This window comes from Grammomys surdaster, unplaced genomic scaffold, assembly GCF_004785775.1.
Source record: "Grammomys surdaster isolate TR1022 unplaced genomic scaffold, NIH_TR_1.0 144, whole genome shotgun sequence".
In the NCBI taxonomy this organism is placed as follows: Eukaryota; Metazoa; Chordata; class Mammalia; order Rodentia; family Muridae; genus Grammomys; species Grammomys surdaster.
Window position 1 is genome coordinate 7,473,083 of NW_021604602.1, and position 23,437 is coordinate 7,496,519.

The window sequence follows — 23,437 nt, forward strand, 5'->3', positions numbered from 1 at the left end:
CCGCCCACAGCGGCGGTCCCGCCCACAGCGGCGGTCCCGCCCACAGCCGTGCCGTGCACGTGCCTGGACTTTCTTGCCGTACAGGCGCTCCCGAAGCTCGCTGATGCGCTTGTCCATCATGGCCACCTCCATGTTGCGCTTGTTCAAGAGCTCCTTCTGCTGCTGGAGCTTGGAATTCTGTTCCTGATTAAGCTGGTTACGGATCTGCAAAGTAGAAAATACAAATTAACAGTTGCACTAACTACATCCTGTCAGGGGTCTAGTAGGCAGGTCCTACGTGGGTTCCACATGTGAATCCAGAAGTGTTACGTCTGTCTCTTCAGGGCCGGTCTGCCCTGGCCACGGCATGGTGCTCATTCACACCGCTGCAAGGGATTCAGACTCCATAAATCCATCAACAGACTTTTTAAAAAGTAGACTAAAGCATTCCAGAAAGCAGCTGGTCAGGAACTGCATGTGGAGACACACACCTTTAATCCCAGCACTCTGGAGGCAGAGGCAGGTGGCTGTCTGAGTTCCAGGCCACCCAGGGTACATAGCGAGACATTGTCTCCCAATTTAAAAAAAAAAAAAAACAACTACAAAGAGCTCCTGGTATACAACTCATTTGTTTCTCAAAACTTAGCAACAGAACTACCAGCAAGAGGCACGTGATAAAATGGCGGCTGCAGAGAGTCTCTGAGATCAATAGAAACACCAAGCTAAACTGATAATGAGTACGCCAGAGAAGGTAGCTCATGCCTGCAGTCCTAACACTAGGGAGATGGAAGCAGGAGAATCTGGAATTTCAGGCTAGCCTTGGCTACATACATACTAAGTTCAGGGCCTACATAAAACATGAGACCTCTCTTTGTTAAACAAACAAACCAACCCTTATAGCCTGTAACCATTTCTGAATGTACATTTGATTGATTTTATTATATAACAACCAGGCAGTGGTGGAACACATCTTTAATCCCAGTATTTGGGAGGCAGAGGCAGGTGGATCTCTATGAGTTAAAGTCCAGCCTGGTCTACAGAAAGAGTTCCAGGACAGCCAGGGAACACAGAGAAACCCCATATCAAAACAAAAACAAAAACAAAAACCAACCCAACACCCCTCAAAGATTTTGTTGTATAAAATCACTCAAACAAAAGTGACTGTAGTGCCCCCTTTGTACACTGCTGCCTGGCACACAGCACATGCTGACTGTGAGGCCGCATCTCAGCGCACGCCTTCACTGACAGGCCTGCTTTTGCTGACCATGACAACTCTATCTGTGAATGCAGAAGTGTCTGTGGACATGTGACAGCCAGGCCATCTCTGTATGACCCTATGTTACAAATGCACGGTAACTAATTCCAAAATTCATGGCTAGTGACAAATACAACATTTGCTACAGTAACACAGTCCCTTTATTAGGGTTAGAATAATAGGGACAGCAAGGAACAGCTTATATGACAACCTCAGATCTCTCTCAGATCTCTTGACTTAGTATTTTCTGTTTCTTGTTGGGCTGTTCTGACTTAGTTTAGCTGTTCTGATAGGCAGACGTGGATGTCAGAGAAGAGAGTGGCCTGACACGACAATTGTTGTACTTCTACTTTGGAGAATACTCAATTCTAAGTTCTGATTCCTGGCAGAGTAATCTAGAAGCACAAGACTCTGTGCCTTTAATATTTATTGTGTTCTTCAACAACAAGAGCACCTCCCCTACCCCTAGTTGTTACGGAAAACATAATTTATGGATCAAATGTTTCCCATTAGCTTAATAAAGTAGAGCACTTTCTAAAGTAGAAACTATGTTTATATTAGTTAAAAGGTCAGATTCATGCCGGGCGGTGGTGGCGCACGCCTTTAGCCCCAGCAGAGGCAGGGAGGCAGAGGCAGGCACATCTCTAAGTTTGAGGCCAGCCTGGTCTACAAAGTGAGTTCTGTGATAGCCAGGGCTATACAGAGAAACTCTGTGTTAAAAAGGGAGGGAGGGAGGGAGGGAGGGAGGGAAGAAGGGAGGAAGAGAGGGAGGGACAGAAGGAGAGAGGAAGGGAGAAGGAAGAAAGAGAAGGGAATGGAGGGAAGAAAGAAATGTGGCTGTCTGAATGTCTGCAGAGAAGACCCGCCACTGTGAGCAGGCACAGCACCGCCAAGACAGTACAGAAGTAGCTCCTGTCTGCCTGAGTTCTGGTGCCAGAGACTGAACCCAGGGCTTTATAAATAATGGCAGGCAAGAACTCCACCACTGACCAGGATCACCAATCTTTGTTTTTTGAGACAGGAACTTCCTATATACACAGGTTGGCCTTGAGTTCATGCTCTTCTTGCCTAGCAGAGTTCTTATGGAACAGAAGCAGGACCAACATCTTCAACTATTCATCCTCTTCAGAGTACATGCAGGACAAGGGCCAACAGCACTCAGTCTTGGGGGCAGCCCCTGCAGCAGCTCTACAGAATCCAGGAGCAAACTCCAGGCCACTGAATGAAGAACTTCAACTACGGACGTAACTGGAGGGTCACAAAGATAACCCTAAATTCCAAATACAGTACACCACTGAACTGTAACTGACATTTTATTATTATTGTTTTATTTATGTGTACGTGTGTGTGTGTGTGTGTGTGTGTGTGTTGGATGAATGGTACGCACATTCTGTGTGTGTAAGTGCCTACAGGGTAGGAGAGGGCATCAGCTCCCCTGGAGTCACAGATGCTTGTGAACCATGTGGTGTTAGAGACTGAACTTGAGTCTTCTGCACAAACAGTAAGTACTTAAGAGCTCCGAACCATTTCTCCAAGCCTGAGAGATGGAAATGTCGAAGGCTGAAATCTGACTGTTTTGTCTCCCTAAGTAAGTCCCAAGCCCTAGCCTGCACTGAGGAGGTATTAGGAGTGAACCCTTTGAAGGCATTTACATGTAGATGACAGAGCCACTATGAAGTTAGGATCTATGAATCTGTTTCCAGGCTCAGAATACCCATGATATTCTAAAGAGAAAGTCAGGAGGAGAATACCTGCATTTAACCATCCCCAGACCCAGGCTCTTACCTGCAGCTCTTGGTACAGTCGCTTTAACTCCACTGCCGCTGGCCCTGTCAACCTGCCGTTGTATGACTGGAACCCATTCAGTTTCCCTTTCTTTAGATCTTCTAGTTGCTGACTAAGCTGATCAACTCGTAAGATTGCAGTCTGAACTTCCTGCTTCTTTTCCTGGAACATGGCACTGAACCTTTCTATCTCAGCAGCTGCAATTACCAAAAAAGAAAAATGGTTATTTAAAGGCTATACTGTCTTCATTTCTATTCATTACACATAATTCTGGTATTATTTAGTGTTAGCCTTGGATTAAAGCGTATGCATAAAAATAAAATAATAAAGATAAAGTATATGTACAATGCAAAACAGAGTTTTTTCCTTCCAAGAGCTAGGGATGAAGAAGCTCTGAGTATGAGATTTGCTGTGCAGGTGTTCTAGCCTACCTGACTCTAAAACACACCAACAGGCTTTGAATTCCATGACATGACTATTCACAAACTCAATAACTATGTTTCCATTAGTTACAGAATGTTCTTTAGGGGTATCAATTCAAAAGCTAGTTTGATCAAAGCACTTCAGATCCCAGAGAACAAGATACAAGGTTTGTTGTGAAGGTCTTACCCATCGCTGTAACATTAAACAGGCATTAGCTGAACTGAGAAACAAACACAACAAACCCGAGTCCATAGAGAAGCAAGAGAAGCACCTGTGTGATGTAACTGTAACTGTTTGCTGAGATGAGGCCTCACTGCACAGTCTCTGCCTCTCAAGGGCTGAGATTACAGGCATGTGGAGCGTACCTGGCTGTATGGTCATCTTACTGCATGGATGAAACTTAAGTACTTAAACAAAGACAGACTACTATTATAGCCCTGGAGCAACCTGACACCAGTCCATCACCGAATGTTATAAATATGCAAAAATCACCATAAGTTTATCAAAATTTTATGTTTAAGGAGACAGAAATGTGAACCGCCTGATTAACCAATACACATAAGATACATTCATAGAATTATTACATTGTACCCTATAAAAACCCATAATTAAATTTATATTTTAAGAAATTCAGGAAATTGAATTCAAAAAATACCATCCTAGAACACAACCTCATTCAGACTTCATTAGCTCTTTTCGGAGAAAGAGTATATAATTAAAAATCGCAGTTAACCCAATGAGCTCCATCCTTTCTGCTGCGGGGGAGAGCTAAGTGTTAGAACACGCACAGTGTCACTTGGGTTTGTGACTGGGACTGCCAGGCCACTGGCCGGTCTGCCCTGACTTAGCCTGGGTGTGGGGCACAAGGCCGTGCAGCACGTACACAGGTTGCCGTTCATGATTTTGCTGTAGTCAACTTGTCCTCTCATGGCACGGATCTTCTTCAGCTTGTTCTCCTGGGCTTCCACTCGCTCCTTCAGTTTCTGAAGCTTTTCATTTTCAGAAATGGACTGCTGCTGGCGGCGCTCCTGTTGCTTTAGAAAATGTAGACGCTGCTCCTAATAAAGAATGAAAAATCTAAGCTCTGCAAATGGAAACTTTACACAAACAAACAAACAAACTGAGCGCACCCTATAGCATCACCTGTTAAAGAACACTGAACGAATTCTGCACACAGCAGACCACACAAAAGTGACATAACTGGACGTCCATATGTGTGAGGCAACTTGAGTTTGGGAATCTAAGGAGACCTGACTACATCCACTGATCTGCACATGCTGGTGCCTCTGCTGAAAGGTCACAGCAAGGACTCGGGTCCGCTCCGCGTTTCCCTCCCCATGCCATAGTATCTGTCAAGCGAGTCCCAGCGGCCTTGCTTCCTGCTGTCTGTCTGCTCAGGGCTCCTGATCCTACTTCTAAGGATCCCACACTCAATTTCCTAAATAGTAAAGAGTTCTGCCCACATGGAAAGAAGATCACTAGATGAACCTCCAATCTTTACCTCATGCTAAGCAATCAAGGGACTGTTTGCTTTCTTCATAGTTAGTACCTTTAAATGGTGAAACATTTTACAATAGGACAATCCTACAATAAAATGCACACAGTGCTTCTCACCAGTTTTTCTCCTCCTCACGTGAAAACATGCCTTAAGAGTTAAGTCAGCAGTAAGTGTGTGTGGTCCCATCCGTGCACATAGCCTTACACATGAATCCACAGGCTTCACTCACTTCATGAAGGTACAGAAATTCATGCTCAAATATTTCAGATTGGAAATTAACTTGTTGTTTATATTGTGTAAAGAATCTATAGCTTTCGTCATTACATTTGTGTGTGTGTTTTATGCATGACATATGTGTGCAAGAGCCCACAGAGGCCTGAAAAGGGTGTCAGATCCCCTAGAGCTGGAGTTACAGGCAGTTGTGAGCTGTCTGATGTGGGTGCTGGGAGATGAATGTAGGTCCTCTGGACAACAGCAATTACTCTGACCTGCTGAATTATCTTTCCAGCTCTACAATACTGTTTTTATAATTCTTGAGGTCCAATAAGCTTTGAAACAACTTTAAAAAAAATGTGTGAGTATAAGTGTGTGGGTACATGTGTGCCTTGATGTGCAAGTAAAGGTCAGAGGATAACCCACAGGAACTGTTTCAGTGAAAGTCAGAGGATAACCCACAGGAACTGCTTCAGTAAAAGTCAGAGGATAGCCCACAGGAACACTGCTTCTTTCCTTCTAAGATGTGAGCTCCAGGAATGGAATTCAGGCCATCTTGTCAGACATCTTATTAAAGATACATTTTCAAGAAAATACAACCAATTCTCATCTGCATAAAAGAAAGACTAGACTAGGCCCTGCTGACTGAGTAACTCTACAGAGAGGACAGACAGGCCAGCCAGATGGGTAAAGGCACTGTTCCCAAGCCTGAACCTAAGCTCATCTCCCGGGACCCAGATGGTGGAGGGAGAGACCAACTCTAAGAATTTGTCTTTTCCCTACACCTATGCCATGGCACACGTGCTACTAACACCTAAACACACATATACAAAAGAAAAACACAACACAGAGGATAGCAAGCCAAGCCAGAATGTTCAGAGGCCCTTTTTATTTGTTGTTTTTCTTTCCTGAGACAGGGTCTCCGTGTAGCCCTGGCTGTCCTGAAACTCAAATTGTAGATCAAGCTAGCCTTGAACTCACAGAGACCCGTCTACCTCTGCCTCTAGAATGTTGGGACTAAAGGCTGTCGTTCAGGGGCTTGCTTTGCTTTAAGGCAGCATGAATCACCTCAAGAGGGATAGGTAGTAGCTCTGATTTTTTTCTACTTGATTATCAAGCACAACTAAACCATGACTTAGAAAACTCTCCAAACCCACTTCCGGTGTTTACCCACAAGCAGGACATGGGATATGTAATGGCCCCACCGATGCCCACACTGTAATAGCCCTAACACGTCAATGTGGGAAAGCACTCGGAAAGCCCAGTTGTTAACTGGCTATCACTCTTCCAGGGCCCCACCAAAGCTTTCATCAGACTGCCAGTCTCCTCTAGGATAGCAAAACCTACTACACGGCAGAGATCACACCCAGGGATCTTTGCACACTCTGCCAGCCATTTGGTTAGACCAATCACTCACCATTCTGTAACGGATGTGTACCAAAGACCAAAGGCTCTGATGCAACTCCAACATCAAGAAGATTCCGGCACGTGTGCCACTACAGGATGTACCACACATGCTGCTCAGACTGACTTCCCTGGCACAGCCCCATCTCACCACCCATGACGGTGACCTCAACCGTAACAGCATGTTGAAAATTACACATTGTGAATCATGATTCTTTTGAATGTACCTTGGCAACCAACATTTGCTGCTGATTTTCAATTTGCTGCTGCTGCCTGGCTGCCATATCTTGAAGTTCTGAGAGAGTAAGTTCAACACGTGGATTCCCGACCTGTAGGGAACAAAAGAACTCATTGGTATGTATTTCCTTCTGCAGAATTCCTTTCTCTAAGTGTCACAATTCACACACGGCTTGGTTTTAGATAGGTTCCCAAGGAATTAGAAGAATAAAACTTAGTTTTTTTCCTGACAAGAACTTCACCTATCTGGTGACTACTTTTATTAAAGGTAAATAACAGGTATTTTTTTTCTAAATACCATTTTTCTAATGAGTAAATCTCAGATACTATATTTAATAAAATATTACATGACCATTTGTAGGTGTTCATAACTGAAGTTCTTCTGTTTTGAAGCGGGATTTAACAGGTGTATTTGAGCAAACAGGGTGGGCAAACGGTTAAAGACAAACAACCAAAAAAGTAAATATACAGATGATCCCTGCCCCCAAAAATTCACTGTCACTGCTCTAGAGACACTGAAATACAAATAGATTCTAAAATGCAAATATTCATTGAAAACCTTCTGTATGGTTCAGCTATTACCTGACAGAATGGTGCATGTAGGTTGGACATAAAAAGAAAGAAGTGGAGCCCGATGACTGGCCGTATACCTGTCCTACACAAGCCTCAGAACGTCCATCAGCAGTTGCCAGGGGCACTCTGCCTCACAGATGGGAAAGCACACAGAAGCAGACAGCACAATACGGCAATGCAGGCAGTCTGTTGTCCTCTTAGCCCTTCACACAGAGCACAACTCACTAAGCCTCGCCATGCACAAGCCAGATTCTCTGAGATGTGCTCTGTGCACTGTGCACATATCCTTCAAGTCCACATGCTGGTGTGTGAGGACTCTGGGAGAGGAGCCATGGGAAAAGTTAGGACAGAGCCAAAGGAGGCAGCTCAGAAAAGCAGCAGAGTGCCATCCTAAAGGCCTGGTCTTCCTCTGAACCCTTCCTTTCTAACCAGGAAGGCTGTGTTGTATGACACCCCTGAGATCCTCACTACCTACTTCTACATTTTCTCTCTCTCTCTCTCTCTCTCTCTCTCTCTCTCTCTCTCTCTCTCTCTCTCTCGATCCCTTTAAGGCCTGGCACTTTTTAACCTCTTACAATTACAATTATTTTTCTAGTTTTGGAATTTAATTTTACGTATATGGGTGTTTTGCCGGATGTCTGTGCTTCCCATAGAGGCAGGCAGAGTTAGAGAGTTGTGAGCAGCCATGTGGGTGCTGGAATTGAATCTGGGTCCTCTGAAAGAACAGGCTCTAACTGCTGTGCTGTCTCTCCAGCTGCAGCCCACACGCTACCAGCTCTGCCTCTTCCTAAACTCTTAGGATTATCTGAGCATACTCTAAGCTCCAGGAATACCGACTCAAACCAGGATTTGTTCAACATTCTACCTGAATATTATTCTTTTATCTAAAGATCCTGATGGAGCAATGTAGAGCCACTCTTTTAAAAATTAGATATTGTACATTATTTAGTTAATAAATTAATTTGCACACATACCATAGGCAGTCAGGATAATTTGAAGAGGCAGCTCTTTCCTTCCCACATGCAGAAGGAAGATGCTTTCCTCAAGCACCTTTGGCCTCTAAGCCATCTTGCCAGTCCCTAAAAATAGCTATTTTAAGCTGTCAAGTTACAGAAGCTTCCATTTTAACACAAACATGTTCTACCAAAACTAAAGTTCCCCTGCACAGACTTCTGGGAGAGCAACGTCAGCAGCTTCACTTAGCTGCGGACCTGCACCCGACATTGCTGACTTGCTACGCAGGATGTGCTCACTGGACCATACTGCTGCAGTTACAGGGCACCCACTGCCTTCTGACTGGAGCTGGGCTTGCTCTGTGGAGAAGCGCATGCCTGCCATTTTTAGCTTAGTCATAGGCCCTAGAGGATAAGCCAATGCTGCTGTCTTGCTAATGAACATGCTGTGACCACCACACTGCCTCCTAGATACTTAGGTTTATGCCCCAGCTCAGTGCCCCTGTGAGTTTCCGTTAGAGAGCTTCAGTCTACAGTGGTGAATGGTTACTGTGGAGATTTACAATTGGCCCAAATGCTGAGTAAGTGACAACTGACTGCTCGGCTGTAAATGGGCTATCTATGCCACCCGAATCGAGGTTCAGGGAACATGAAGAGGAGGAACAAAGCCGAAGGAGCTGGAGGACAGAGAGGAATGGTACGGACCCTGACTTGGGGCACGGCATGCCTGTTGAGCTCTTGGCCTCACAGCAGCTCTGACGACTTTATAGGAACTGCATAGGAGTGGGCTGTCAGCATCCTGTCAGGATGGGTAAGGTTTCACCCGACTCCATGCCTTCCTCCAGGGTTACTGACAGTTAATGGTTGCTGAGACAGTAGCCACTGGTAAACTGCCTGTGCTCCTGAGATAACTGCTCATCAGTGCTCCTGTGAGCAAGCCTAACTAAACCCACTGGCCCACCAAAACAAACATCCAAGTAAAGGGAGACTGCTGGAAACGGAAGTGAGGCAGAGGGAGTGGGGGCAGGACAAGAAATGGCAGACACATGGGGACTCCCATCTTGGAGCTTGGAAGGTGCTGTGAGCTTGGGAGGTGCTGTGTGCATGCGTACGTGCATGCGTCTGTCTGTCTGTCTGTCTGTCACGTGCTTGAGCTGCTCGAGGGAAGTATAAAGTGTACTAGATGTAGACTAGTAGCACACTTTGGCTGACCCTGGTGACCTCAGGGGAAATATCCCAGGCTCTCCTGCTGTGGGTGGAGTCCTGTAGAGGTTGGAATGAGAGCTGTCCCCACAGACTCCTGTATTTGAACACTTGGTTCACAGGCTGCGGCTGCTCAGGAGGTTCTAGAAACTTCAGGAGGTAGAGCCTTGCTGGAAGAAGTACAATACTGGCTTTGATGTGTTATGCCAAGGTCCTACTTCCTGTGTGTAGACACACTATGACCAGCTGGTCCCTTGCTCCTGCACTGGTCCTTTCCTGTCTTCTTGTCACAGCTTCTCCATAATGATTAACTCTGCCCAAAAACAACCTTTTTCTTTTCTTCTTTTTTTCTTTTTGAGGCAGGGTTTCTCTGTGTAGTCCTGGCTGTCCTGGAACTTCCTCTATAGATCAGGCTGGCCTTGAACATGCAGTGACCCACCAGCCTCCGCTGGGATTAAAGGCATGCACCACCAATCACGTGGCCCCTTTTCCCCTCTTGAGTTGCTTTTTGCCAGGACATTCTTTCATAACAACAGAAAGTAACTAATACGCGTCCCCAAAACATCACTTCACTACACTCACAAGTCCCATTTAAAAAAAAATGATATTCTGGTGTTATAATTTAGGGAGGAAAAACCCACTGGTAGCTTCCCCAACCCACTGGTATAACTTGGAACTGCGCATGTGCTTGGACATTTCAGACTGGCCTTTGGCAATGTGTGGCTCTTCAGTGCTTCTGCTCTACTGGACACACGTTCTACTCTTGATCTGAAGCTCTCTTGTCTTGGCAACTGCTATCCTAAAGATGCTTTGTTGTCCTTTAAGTCCATGCTGAGAGCAATCCACCCACAAGACAAAATACTAGTATACAAAAGAGTGTCCCTGCACCTCACACCACAGCTCCCCTCCTGTGAACCACCGCTTTCCTGTCTGGCAACCAAAGCAGCATGTATACACTATTCCTACATAAACATGTTACCATTGTATTTTATATGTATGGAAATTGTTTTGTATTGAGGAACTGTTAAGAAGATTCCCTGACAGGCACAGATAGGGAGATGGACCAAATCTAGATAATAAAGATGGTGAACTTCCTGTGGGCACTGCCTGTGGACTGGTCCTGCAAGGTCAAGGTCAGATCAGGACATCTTCATCCCAAAGCTATGGACCCATCAGCCTCTCTGTCTTGGTTCAAACTGAACAACTCTAAACTGAGGAAGGAAGACCTCCTTCAGAGACCCTTACAACCCCCTGTCATCAAGGAGAGACTGGGTGTGTGTACTCACCCCTTAAAACCTTTCTTTTAGCAGAGTCTGCTAGCCGATGTGTCTGAGATCTGCCATTATCCCTGCTGTTACCTATTGTGGTTGAGATTTTCCCTGCCTTTTCATCTTTAGCCAGCAGAGAAGACAAACCCAGTCAAGACCCCTGGACAGTAACAGGAACTGGTCTCAAAAAGAGATTTAATTGAAGCTCAGAGTAGTGAACTCTAATTGTCCCCATAGCTGGCACACCTACACCTCAGTTACAATTTATGCCACTACCAAATCTGCCCTCCCCTCGTCCATCTCTACAGAAGTCCCTGACAGCTCCCGCTCCCTCTGGCAACCTCTGACGGTGCTCTGAAGCAGCTACCTGAGCCACAACTTACTTGGGAACTGTGTTCTACTTCTGCTGTATTTTTAAAAAAAGATTTATTTATTTATTTTATGTGAGTACATTGTCACACTATTCAGACACACCAGAAGAGGGCATCAGATCCCATTACAGACAGTTGTGAGCCAACATATTTAACTCAGGACCTCTGGAAGAGCAGTCAGTGCTCCTAACTACTGGAGCCATCTCTCCAGCCCTCTGCTGTATTTTTAATACAACTGCTTTTTGTTTATATTTCTTCCTCTAAAACAACCTGAGAAATCTGAGCAGAAGTTTAAAAGTTACCACCATCAAACATCTTGTGTTAAGTGTCTTCAGAGCTAAAACAAACAACATAGGATTGGTTTAAAAAGAATAAGTTGAGAAATTCTAAGTTTGACTGGAAATCCTCAGAGCCTCTGAGTAATTCTTTGAACAGCACATTTTATACATTTTTCTGTGTGCACAGTTCACAATAAATAAACAAAAAAGGGGCTGAAGAGATGGCTCAGAAATTGGAAACACTTGTTCCTGCAGAAGACCTGGATTTAGTTCCCAACACTCATGTGGTGGCTCCCAACTGTCTGTAACTCTGGCTCCAGAGGCTCTGGTGCCCTCTTCTGGCCTCCATGGGCAACAAGCACACATGTGGTGCACAGATACACAGATATACATACATGCAAAACACTCATTCACATAAAACAAGCAAACAAATATATAAAAAGAGAGAGTGTGTGAGCTAGCCAGTGCCAGGCACAGTGAGGATACCTTTAATCCCAGTAGACAGACCTCTATGAGTCATTCTAGGACATCCAGGGCCACAGAGAAGACCCTGCAGCAAAAACCCAGTGCATGTGGATTCCAATGAGAACCATAGCCAAAGTACCACGGCAAGTGACTGTTCACAAGATCATGGCTGATAGGATACCTGGAGCTACACTCACGGTAACCATCCAAATACAAGATTAAACATATTTATCTTAAATTTCTAATTAATTTATTTTATGCATATGGGTGTTTTTCCATTCTTAGAAGCTTCACTGAGCAAAGAGAGCAATCAGCAGAAGGCAGAGCCTTGGGCAACAAAAGAAACCCAGAGCTGGCATCTGCCCTCGGGCTTTGCCCGTCTTGGATATGGCTCTCTAGCCATCCACACTGACGTCTCCGCAAAGACTGGCTTCTCTCAGCAGCAGAGTGTTGTTTATATGGCAGACTGACATTTAAATTCCAAGCTGCCAAACGCTCTGCAGATTACAGTGTCTACGTTCCCACCCGGCAGTGCATCTGGTTCCTGCCTCTCCTCTCCACGCCAGATCAAACCTGCTATATCAGCCTTTTAGCACTAGGTGTTAGAATGATTTTAGTTTGTATTTTCCCAAACACTAATGATGTTGAACACAATTACAAAATAAATGCCACTTTTTTTTTTTTTTGTGAGCTTTATGTTTCGCTTTGGCATTTTTGTCTTATTTTTTCGTTTGTTTGTTTTATGGGTTTTCCCCATTTGTTAAGAGAGAGAATAAGAGAGAGAATATAAAGTTAGGTGGGTAGGATCTGAGAGAAGTTGGGGAGGAGAAAAACATGATAAAAATGTATAAAAATATTAACTAAAAAAATAAAAACATGAATAAAAATTATTCAGTTTTCGGAATTCTTTATATCTTTAGTATATTAACTTATAAGTTAATCATTGAGCATGAGTCTCAAGTATTTCCTCCTGGATTTTGTTTTTGTTGTTTTTTTTCCATTACAAATATTAAGACCACCTTATGTGTACTAAGCAACCAAACAGATATAGTTGAAGACAAATTCACTGGCTGAAAAATGTCTTTTATTAAAGAATGTAGAACACAACACAAAGCAAAGGAAATTTAAGAGCCAAGGAGAACAAAACAAAACAAAAAAATCTAATTAAGATCCAACAGGAAAAGGGGGAGGAAGATGAAATGCCCGTAGGGAACTTTATAGAATTATTAATAGATGCTAAGCCTCAGAATCAGTAAGTTTGACAAAGTCAGAATGAATTTATATGGCCCCACTCATAAACAGAGGACTATTTATTCCTAATTTCATTAAATCCCAAATGCCACTAAATGAAAGTAAAGAGACTCCTGACATCCATATGACATACACAGTAGGTGTACAGAAGCGGCGGGGACTGGACGGTACTGAGCAGAGCCCAAGCCACAGGTGACCCTGGATGGGCGTCCCAGGCAGAGGTGTGACATCAACTGCTGGCAAGGGATGAAACAACAGGCATCTATCTGCAACAAGGCAGACTAAGCAAAAACTGCCTCAGAAGCAGTTAGATGCTGGCCTGACCCCACCTCTACCTAGAGTAGTTAACGTCTAGATTACTTTCCTAGACAACTGTTATCTGACATGCACAACCATGGCCTCAGTACCACAGGAAAAGTGAACACTGAGTGACCACACTAATAACTGCTTCCAAAAGTCAATCATGACATTTTTATTCAATTGATCATATGTCAGGCAATTTAGGTGAAAAGATAGTATATTTTTTATCAAATAATAAAACAATGCAAAAGTATGAATTTGGAATTCTACCTTACCATACACAAAAATTAACTCAAAATAGATCATAGACCTAAAGATGAGCTCTGCTTGTAACACGTGAAGAAACAGAATGTCCTGGACTCACAGTATGCTGGACATGTGTCAGTAGAGCAGGAGGTCGCTTTCTCAGCAAGGGTGGCTGAGGAAGCAGGACTAAGGGCATCCAGAACTCTACCAAAGAAAACACTTTACCATGCACTGTGTCCTTTCAAAGTAGTAAGTCATATGTGTGAACACTTGCATTGAATCAAAGAACCCATGGTCTTTAGAGCCGCACACAGGGCACACAAGAGAGAGTAAGCCAAGTACCTGTGTGGCACAGTCAACCACTACCTAGAGCAGCATGTCCTGCTGACTTGCAGGCTGTAGAGAACTTCCCCAGCCCTTGCTTGAACAGCTACTGGGCATGACTCACAGAGGTCCAGCATCCTGCTGTACTCCAACCCACACATGGTTCTCCCCCACAGCTCTGTTTGTCTGTTCTTCCTTGTCTCAGCTCACACACAGAACACTAAGATGCAACTGCTCCATCCGGAACACAGAAATCACGGGGAAAGGATTCCTAACATCTTGTTAATTTAGAAATGCGTGTAAGGTGCTTTGGAGACAATGAAGTGCGTTACTAGGCGATGCACCACAGGATTAAAAGGCAGGTGTGTGTGCTATCAAGTATATTAAATCATCTTTGATGTGATGCTCGAAGCAGTTAGTTCTCTAGACGGGATCTCAGACTTTCCTCTAATTACTCTTTAAAGGAACAGAGACACACTTTTAAAAAGTTATTTTATGTGTCTGAGTGTTTTGTCTGCCTGTATGTCTGTGCAGCACACGGATGGGGTTCCCTCAGAAGCCAGAAGAGAGTGGTAGATCCCTGGAACTGGAGTTACAGATGGGTGCTAGCCTCCGTGTGAGTGGTGGGAACTGAACCGGATAGTGTGGACTAGCAGCCGGTGTTCCAGCTGCTGAGCCGTCTCTCCAGCTCCATAGACAAACTTTAATTGTAGCTTCAGGTCTAAATTGTGTTGCTCTTAACATAAACAATGTTATCAAGGAAGTAAACATCACAGACCTATAAAAAGTAGCCTTCTACCTTTGTTACACATAAGAATATTATTCTGTCATTCGTCTTACATTACCATCCCTGAAGCTTAGATCATGGAGAATCTTAGAACTCAAAGGGATTTTCAACAGGTAAGGACACTAGCCACCAAGACTGACAACCTGAGTCCCAGCCCTGACACCCACATGGCAGAAGCATAGGACTGACTCCTCAAGTTGTCCTCTGGCCTCCACATACTCTTATAGCACACACACTAACACAAACACGTGTGTGCACACACACGCATGCACGAACGCACATAAATGTAAAAAAAAAAAGGATTTTTAAAGCTATGCTGTTAATTCTGAATTCTACTGTGATGTGTGCCTGTGTCCTGGAGGTTATGTAGCCTGGCACGTATGACATGTGACAGGAGCGGTCACATAGGACGCTTTAGATCCCACTACGTTTACACAATCGGAGATTCCACCGAGCATCCATCCATCCAACTGTCCATCCATCTATTTTGAGACAGTCTCATTATGTAGCCCAAGATAGCCCAGAGCTTCACGATGTAGCCAAGGATTAGCCTGAACGAAAGCAAGCTGCCATCTGCTTCCCTGGGGCTTGAAAGACAGGCATGTGCTGCTACACAGAGCTGTGTCAGGAAATCTTAAGAGATCCCTCCCTCCCTCCCTCCTTCCCTCCCTCCCTCCCTCCTTCCCTCTCTCCCTCCCTCCTTCCCTCCCTCCCTCCCTTTCAGGACAGGTTCTCACCTATCCCAGATGGCTTTCAACTCACAATGCAGTCAAGGATGACCCAGAACCCTCCTGTCTTTACCTCCTCGCTGCTGAAGTTATAGGCCTATGACACCTTTTTGGTTTGTGTGGTGGTGGAGATGGAACCCAGAACTTCATACGTCCTAGGCAAACACTCTTAACAACTGAATTACAGCCCAGAACACTCTGTAGACAGAGTCTAAAATGGTAACTAGTTAGAATTAGATACATGTATATAAATATTGTCAACCTTGACAATATAAGCTATATACTGCTTACAATTTTGGGAGAGGGAAGATGAGGAAGGAGTAGGAGGCTAGTATCCTTCTTTTACAAAGATGGATGTCATGTGATTCAAAGAAGCAGAGATTTGGTGCTGCTCTTGCAGAGGACCTGAGTTTGGATCCTAGCACCCACATGACAGCTAACAATTGTCTGAAACTTCAGTTTCAGGTGATCCAGAACCCTCTTCTGGCTTTCATGGGCACTGGTCATGCATATGGTGTATATATATAGATACATACATGCAGGCAAATCACTTATACGTAAGATTAAAAGTCTTAGGAGGAGGAGGATAAGGGGGAGAAAGAAGAAGAGGTGGAAGAGGTGGTGGCAGCAGCAGTGGCAATTCAGATTAGATTTCCCTTATCCAAAAGCTCAAAATCCCATACTTTTGGATTAAGGGTATTCAATCAATGAAGCCTATGCAAGTATTTCCAATCTGAAAAGCTATGAGATCGGAAAGCCTCTGAATACGCGATCCTCAACCTGTGCATTCACAGAGGTAAACCAACAAAACCAGCATGTCAGTAAGCAGCAAGGAGGTGAGGCAACTGTAGCCAGTGTGCAAATCATGCAGCAGTGTACAGTCAGGCTCCCTCCGCCCTTCTTACTAGCATCTAACAAGGCCACATACACACTTGCCCAAGGTTAAATGTCTGGTTAGTTTCAGAGCGGAAAGAAATACACCAGTCCTCTAGTCTTAAAATTATTTGAAAAAGTTATAAAAATTTCAAAAAAGATCAGAGATAGCCGGGCGATGGTGGCGCACGCCTTTAATCCCAGCACTTGGGAGGCAGAGGCAGGCGGATTTCTGAGTTCGAGGCCAGCCTGGTCTACAGAGTGAGTTCCAGGACAGCCCGGACTATAAAGAGAAACCCTGTCTCGAAAAACCAAAAAAAAAAAAAAAAAAAAAAGATCAGAGATAAATTTTCCCTATCCCCTTGTTCTCTCCATGAACACAATATTCCTAAAAAGGAAGTCTTCATATGACCTAACTGTAACATCAAGCCTACTGCCCAATGCTACAGAGTACTGACGTTCTCTCCCTGCGACTGCTCAGACATGTGCCTCTCCGCCTACTCTGTTCCTCAATCCTGACAGTAATCAGAGCATCTACACTGCAGAGATGGAGCCAGCGCTCTGTACAATTCAGACACACACACACACACACACACACACACACACACACACACATTCAATTTAGTTCACATGACTTACCCCATTTTCAGTGCGCTTTTCTCCAGGTCCATTTACTACATTTCTCTGAGTTCTCTGCTCTTGGGTCTGACGGGCACCTACAGGGATGAGAAGATGAAGTGCACTGTGATAGCCCTTCCACACTGATAGCTGGATTATAAACACCACAAACCACCTGTGTGTGTCTACGAAGGGTTTCCAGAAAGGTTTAACTAAGGTGGGGAGACCGGGAAGACCCTCCCCAAATGTGTGTCACACTGTGCCACGGTCTGGGTTTCTGGACTGAAGGAGGAAGAGAGCTAGCACTAGCGCTCATCTTCTGCTTCCTGAGTGTGAGCAATGCCTCACTCCTGACCCCACAGCTGGAGCAGCTTTCCCATCATACCCTTCCCACTGTGACGGACAGCTGTCTTTTTTAAACTGGAAGCCAAAAGAAACATTGTCAGCTATCTTTTCTAGATTTTTATTTTATATTTTTGAGTTTCATGCATGAGTACTGAACTTATTATTTCCAGATTTAAAAACTCATCATCATTACTGTTATTTTTTTGGTTATTTTTTTTTTTTTGAGACGAGGTCTTGCTGTATTTTATATAGCCTTGGCTGGCCTGGAACTTGCCATGTAGACTCATAGAGACGCTTCTCTCTCTGCCTTTGCTTTCTAAGTGCTGGGATTAGAAGTGTGTGTCATCACATGTAACACTTTATTTTTAATTGTATGCATAAGTGTCTGTGTGTGGACTCATGCACATGAGGGCAGTACTCATGGGAGCCATAAGAAGGTACTGGATGCCCTTGGACCTGGACTTATAGGCAGTGTGGCTGGGTGCCGGGGACTCAGCTCAGGTCCTCTGAAGAGGGGCTGTTGAGTCATCTCTTTGGCTCTCAGTTATTTTCCCCACGGAAATGAGAAAAAAAATAACAGATACAACTACCAACCCTTCAACTTTTCACTTACTTGCATACTTATCGAGAATAAGTATAAAATACCAGCCCAAGAAATCCAAGACTTAGTACAGCTAAAAATGTTTTGCAATCAAGTCTTTTCATGGACTGCTTTTTGTATTTTAATTACACACACACACACACACACACACACACACGCACACACTCAATCTCAAACATGACTTTATCAAAAGAGGCTAGAGAGATGGCTCTGTGCTTATGAGCACTGGCTATTCTTTTGAAGACGCTGGGTTTAATTCTCCAACACCCACATGGTGGCTCATAGCCCTCTGTAACTACAAGTCCCAGCGGATCTGACACTCTTCTGATTCAGAAAGCACCAGCATGTTATGTGGTGCACAGACATAGATGCAGGCAAAACACTCATACACATAAATAAGTAAATAAAATAAGTATAAAAACAAACAAACAAACAAACAAAACAGTGTATTTTAACTACCAGGCATGGTGGTACCTTCCTTTAAGTCCAGTACTCAGAGGCAAAGGCAGGCAGGTCTCTATGAGTTTGAGGCCAGCCTGGTCCACATATTGAGAACCAGGCCAGCTGAGGCTACAGAGCAAAGCCTTGTCTCAAAAACAACAACGCCGGGTGGTGGTGGCGCACGCCTTTAATCCCAGCACTTGGGAGGCAGAGGCAGGCGGATTTCTGAGTTCAAGGCCAGCCTGGTCTACAGAGTGAGTTCCAGGACATCCAGGGCTATACAGAGAAACCCTGTTTTGAGAAAAAACAACAACAACAACAACAACAACAACAACAACAGGGAAAGTGTCAGGAGCCATCAAGGAAAGGTTAAAGACACACAGGTGAGTTCTCTGGAGATGGCCCACCACTGTGCATGGCCTGTGATGTGTGAGCTCTAAGAACCCAGTGTCCTTAGAGACTTCGTCCCAAGAGTGTTCCTCACTGCTGATAGACCTTTCCTGTCACTACAGCCTAGTGGTACTTGGGCATCAGTCCACATTATTGAGCAAATTCCCTACAGATCAACATGAATTTGAACTTTCATGAATTAATGGTGTTTAGATGAATTAATGACTTTATAGAATTCCTGGTTTGATTCAAATAATTTTAAGAAGAAAGTTTAAGGAGATGGTTTTAGTTGTTTTGCTATAAAAATATAATAAAGTTAGAATTAAGAACAGAATGTGGCCCCTCCTCATAGAATAGTAAGTAAAGGCTGCACAATAAGGAATACACAGGGCTTTCATAAATTGTACTAAGAAGAGAAATTGGCTTGGGACAGATGTGTGATCAAGGAAAAACATTCATTCTAGGTCACGTCCAAGGATGAGGCCACAGGTATACACCATGATACAGCAAGGCCACGTAAAACTGTGGCTCTGAACTTATAATGAGCTTAGAGAATGAAGCACTGTTTGAACTTAACATCAACATCCTTCTGTAACTCCTTTTGTGTAACATTTTATCTGTGAGGTAATTTTCTAAAGAACTTTTGTCTAAGACAGTGTAAGAAGGCCAGAAAGAAGGAATAAAGTGTGGCATTTGGGGCTCAGTTGTATCTACCAAATGTATGTATCCATTTGTCTATATGTATATACATACATACGTAGGTATATGTTGATGCTATGTAAGTATGCATGAACACTTGTTGAGTTGATGAGACAGGTGGCTGGGCCTGACCAGAGTGCGTGTGCCTGTACTTGTTGTCTGTGTCAACAATTTTCTTTCATTTCCTTTCTTTTCTCTGTGGTTCATGAAGAGTTAATGAGTTCCAAGGCTCTCACGTGGCCAGTAAGAAGCCCTCGAGGCAGACTGAAAAAAACCAGCATGCCTGCCTAGTTTGGTTTTGTTTTATTTGTTTTTAACACAGGGATTTACTATGTAGCCTTGGCTGACCTGGAGCTCGGAGATCCACCTGCATGGTCTCTTGAGTGCTGAGATTAAAGGTGTGTACCACCACGCCTGGCTTTGATTTTAAGTAGCATACTTGCTGGTCTTGTCTTTTATGGTATGATGTAATACCAAGAAAAGCCTGGTCCACTTTAAAATTAGAAACATCTCTCATAACCTTTTTATTATTTCAAGGTTGTATTTTAAAATTTGCATATTTGATATATGTGGTATTTATTAAGATTAATGTCTTCGTACATTACATGTTTACACATTATCATAATGAGTGCATCACCTTACCAACGACACATCCTGTAAGGAAGTAGAGCCGGTGCCTACAGCTGTGACATACTTGTGAGTATGTCCCATACAGCTGTGAGTCTGCGACAGCAGACGTCAAGGGCACGTGGATATACATTCTCTCTCCCAACAATTTTGAGTACAGGAAGAAAAGGTGTGAATAATGTTTTCTAAAATTAACTAGTATGACGAAAGTTAACAAGTGAGTAAGGAAGAAAGCATTTCCCTACCTTGTTCACTGCTCTCGGTTGGAGAATCCTCATGGCGAAGAAAAAACTTTACTTCTTCCCTGCGAGGCCCCCACTTCTGCAGGTGCTCGTACATCATGTGGTCATAGGGGATCGGACGCTCTAGGAGAAAGACTACAGTTTACTCCAGAAACAAAGACAGGACTCACACCAGTCAAAGCAAGTGCTCGCTCTCTTGCTCTCTCTGTGTCTGTCTCCCCCTCGACCCCCACCCATGAATCCAAGAACATTACAAGCACCATAGTTTACTTTAATAAGCAAGTAGGATTAATGAGAAATGAAGGGGGTGGGGCAACATACACATACAATAATGCACAACAAAGAAAGCCCACCTCCAGCATTCAAGAGGGGAGTGAACTTGACTGCATCTCTGTTCTCACTGCTCTGAGTTCTTCAGTGAAGCTTCGACAGGCCTCGGCACTGCCGTGGGTTCCTCTGCAGTTCTGTTGGTTTTGTACTGAGGACTGAACTCAGGGCCTCACAGAACACTGGGCTCACATTTATAGAACCTAGATATCCACACGCATATTATCTTTTCTTTTTCAAAATTCTTTTTATGTGTACGTGTCTATGTCTGTGTGTAGGTATGGGCAGGGGTATTCAGGTACCAACGGAGGCCAGAGAAGGGCACAGGGTCCTCTAGAGCTGGAGGCAGACAGAAGCTGTCAGCAACCTAACATGAGTGACTGGAGCTGAACAATGGTCCTCTGCAAAAGCAGCAAGTATTCTTAACTACTGAGACATAATCTCTCAAGAATTTTTTATTCTGAAATATTAATAATTTTAGACTATTGCATGCCATGCCTATAATCCCATCAGTTGGGAGACAGAGGTAAGAAGATGGCAAGTTTGAAGCCAGCCTTAAAAATACGAGGTCCTGGGCCAGCCTGGGCTACCTAGTGAGACACTCTCTCATTAAATTTTTTATTTTACACTAGTAGAATAATTGCTAAGACAGTACTACATACCTTTGTCTGAGTCTCCCTAGTGTAGACTTGTCAAGACCAAGCAGTTCACACTGGCAGACTACTGTTCGATTACTGGCTTTCTTTGGATTTCAGCAGCTTCTCACTACTGCTTCCTTTCTGTACAGAATCTCAGCCAGGAAAGCGTATTTAAGTGTGTAACTCCCTGGCCTCAGCAGCTCCTCAGTCCTTGTTCTTTAGAACTGTGACAATGCAGAGCAGCAGACAGGTATTTGGAGGAATGATCCTAACCTGAGTTTGTCTGATGATTTAATAAATTGCATGTTTGGGCAGAAGACTAAGGAGAACACTTCTTTTCCGCTGGTTCTAACAGGTGTGTGCTTCTACAGAGACAAGTGTGACAAGTGTGAGTGTTACCTCAGGTCATTTACTGAACAGGCAGAAACCCACTGTACTCACTGGTAACTAACTGAGAACTCTGATCTTGAATGCAGCCGACAGCTCTCACGTGGACCAAGTGCTCTCTCCTTTATAAACAGACTTTAATAATGTCGCACAACTTTTCAACTTGCTGTTGAAATGGATTAGCTGATATTTCATCTAGGATTTTCTCATCTATGTTCAAAATAAGGGGACTAGAGGTGTAGGTAAGTTGGGGGAAAGTTTGCCTAGCTTGTAGAAAGCCCTGGGTGTGCCCTACACTGCACAGGCAGCACGCACGGTTCCAGCACTAAGGGAAAGGGAAGACGATTAGAAACTCCACATCACTCTGCATCACAGGAGTCTGAACTCTGTTTGGCTATATGATACACTGCCTCAAGACAGTCAAGCTAAGATTAGCCTACACTTTCCTTGCTTAGTTTTGGTATAGAATTTATACTGTCACATAAATGAATTAAGTGGTCATCTCATTGCCTAACTGACTTTGCTTATATCAAAAGAGATGATTCATTTTTTGAACATATGAAAGATAAAAAATTTCAGGGACATGTAAGGAAAGGAGCCCCCAGCCCAGAGTCTAGCTGAAGCCCCTGACCCACTATGAGGGACAAGGAGCATCTGCTGTGAAGGTGCCAACACAGGGATGGAATGTCTCATGGACTTCATGTTAAAACGGTAATGAATCAGGTTAGACCTGAGTGCATGAACGACTCTGGGAGAGGTCGCATTCCTCTTTGGACATTTTCTGGTAACCTCAAGATCATTAACGTTGTGCACACCAGAGATAGCCTATCTTGCTGGGCAGTGGTGCCACCTACCTTTACTCCCATGTCACTACTGTTACTATTTTTCTTCTTATTGCCATCATTGTTACTCTTTTGGATTTGGAGACAGTGTGTCACTTTGTGGTTCAGGTTCCTCTGACTCCATGATCCTCCTGCTTCAGCTTTCTAAGTGCTGGGATTACTTTCTAAGTGCTGGGAACACTGATACAGTGCAGACATCATCCCTCTGGGTTACTTTACATTGTTTGGTTTTCATGTATTTTATTTTTTAAGTATTTATTTTTATTTTATGTGTGCGCATCTTTCCCTGCACGTATGTATGTGCACTACTGTTTGTGTCCCTAGGGCCTTGGAGGCCAGAAGAGAACGCTGGACCCAGTGAAACCTGAGTTACAGAGATTGTGTGCAACCATTAAGTGCTGGGAACCAACCCTATATCCTCTGTAAGAGGGTGGGTGCCCCACTGGGCCATCGCTCTAGCCCCAGACTGCTTATTGTACACGAAGTGTTCCTTTGCGCTACAATACAATGCACAGGATGACTTATTATTTTGAACCTTTTGTCATCCATGTGTAGGCAAGCTCTGCCTCACTTGCTTAACCAATATCAAGGGTATGACATGAAATCCACGTGTGCTTAGCCCAAATTCAACCCACTGCATATCAAAAAACAAGTACAAGCTGAACAATAAAAAAGTAAATTTCACACTATAGTTTTGGTTTCAAAAGTAGTGTGTTTATATATACAGGTCCATATCAGACTTGAAATGTTTACACTGGCCGTTTTAAATTTTGAGTCCTAGGGGCTGCAGAGATGGCTCAGTCCTGAGAGCATATACGCTCCTCCAGAAGGATCTCAGCACACTCTAGCCACAGCAGGCCGCTCAC

The 23,437-nt window shown here is 44.0% G+C and overlaps 1 protein-coding gene across 1 annotated transcript in view; it reads right to left on the reverse strand.

Annotated features, from left to right (window-relative positions):
- The window catches only part of Ppp1r13b (protein phosphatase 1 regulatory subunit 13B), a 39,032-nt gene that overhangs the window by 14,182 nt on the left and 1,413 nt on the right, over positions 1-23,437 (reverse strand). Inside the window, exons 2-7 of the mRNA XM_028764457.1 lie at positions 20,381-20,500; positions 17,054-17,130; positions 6,785-6,886; positions 4,326-4,500; positions 3,020-3,216; positions 64-204 (exon numbers count right to left, since the gene is read on the reverse strand). Of these exons, the coding sequence (XP_028620290.1) occupies positions 64-204; positions 3,020-3,216; positions 4,326-4,500; positions 6,785-6,886; positions 17,054-17,130; positions 20,381-20,500 (812 nt within the window). The remainder of the gene's footprint in view (positions 1-63; positions 205-3,019; positions 3,217-4,325; positions 4,501-6,784; positions 6,887-17,053; positions 17,131-20,380; positions 20,501-23,437) is intronic.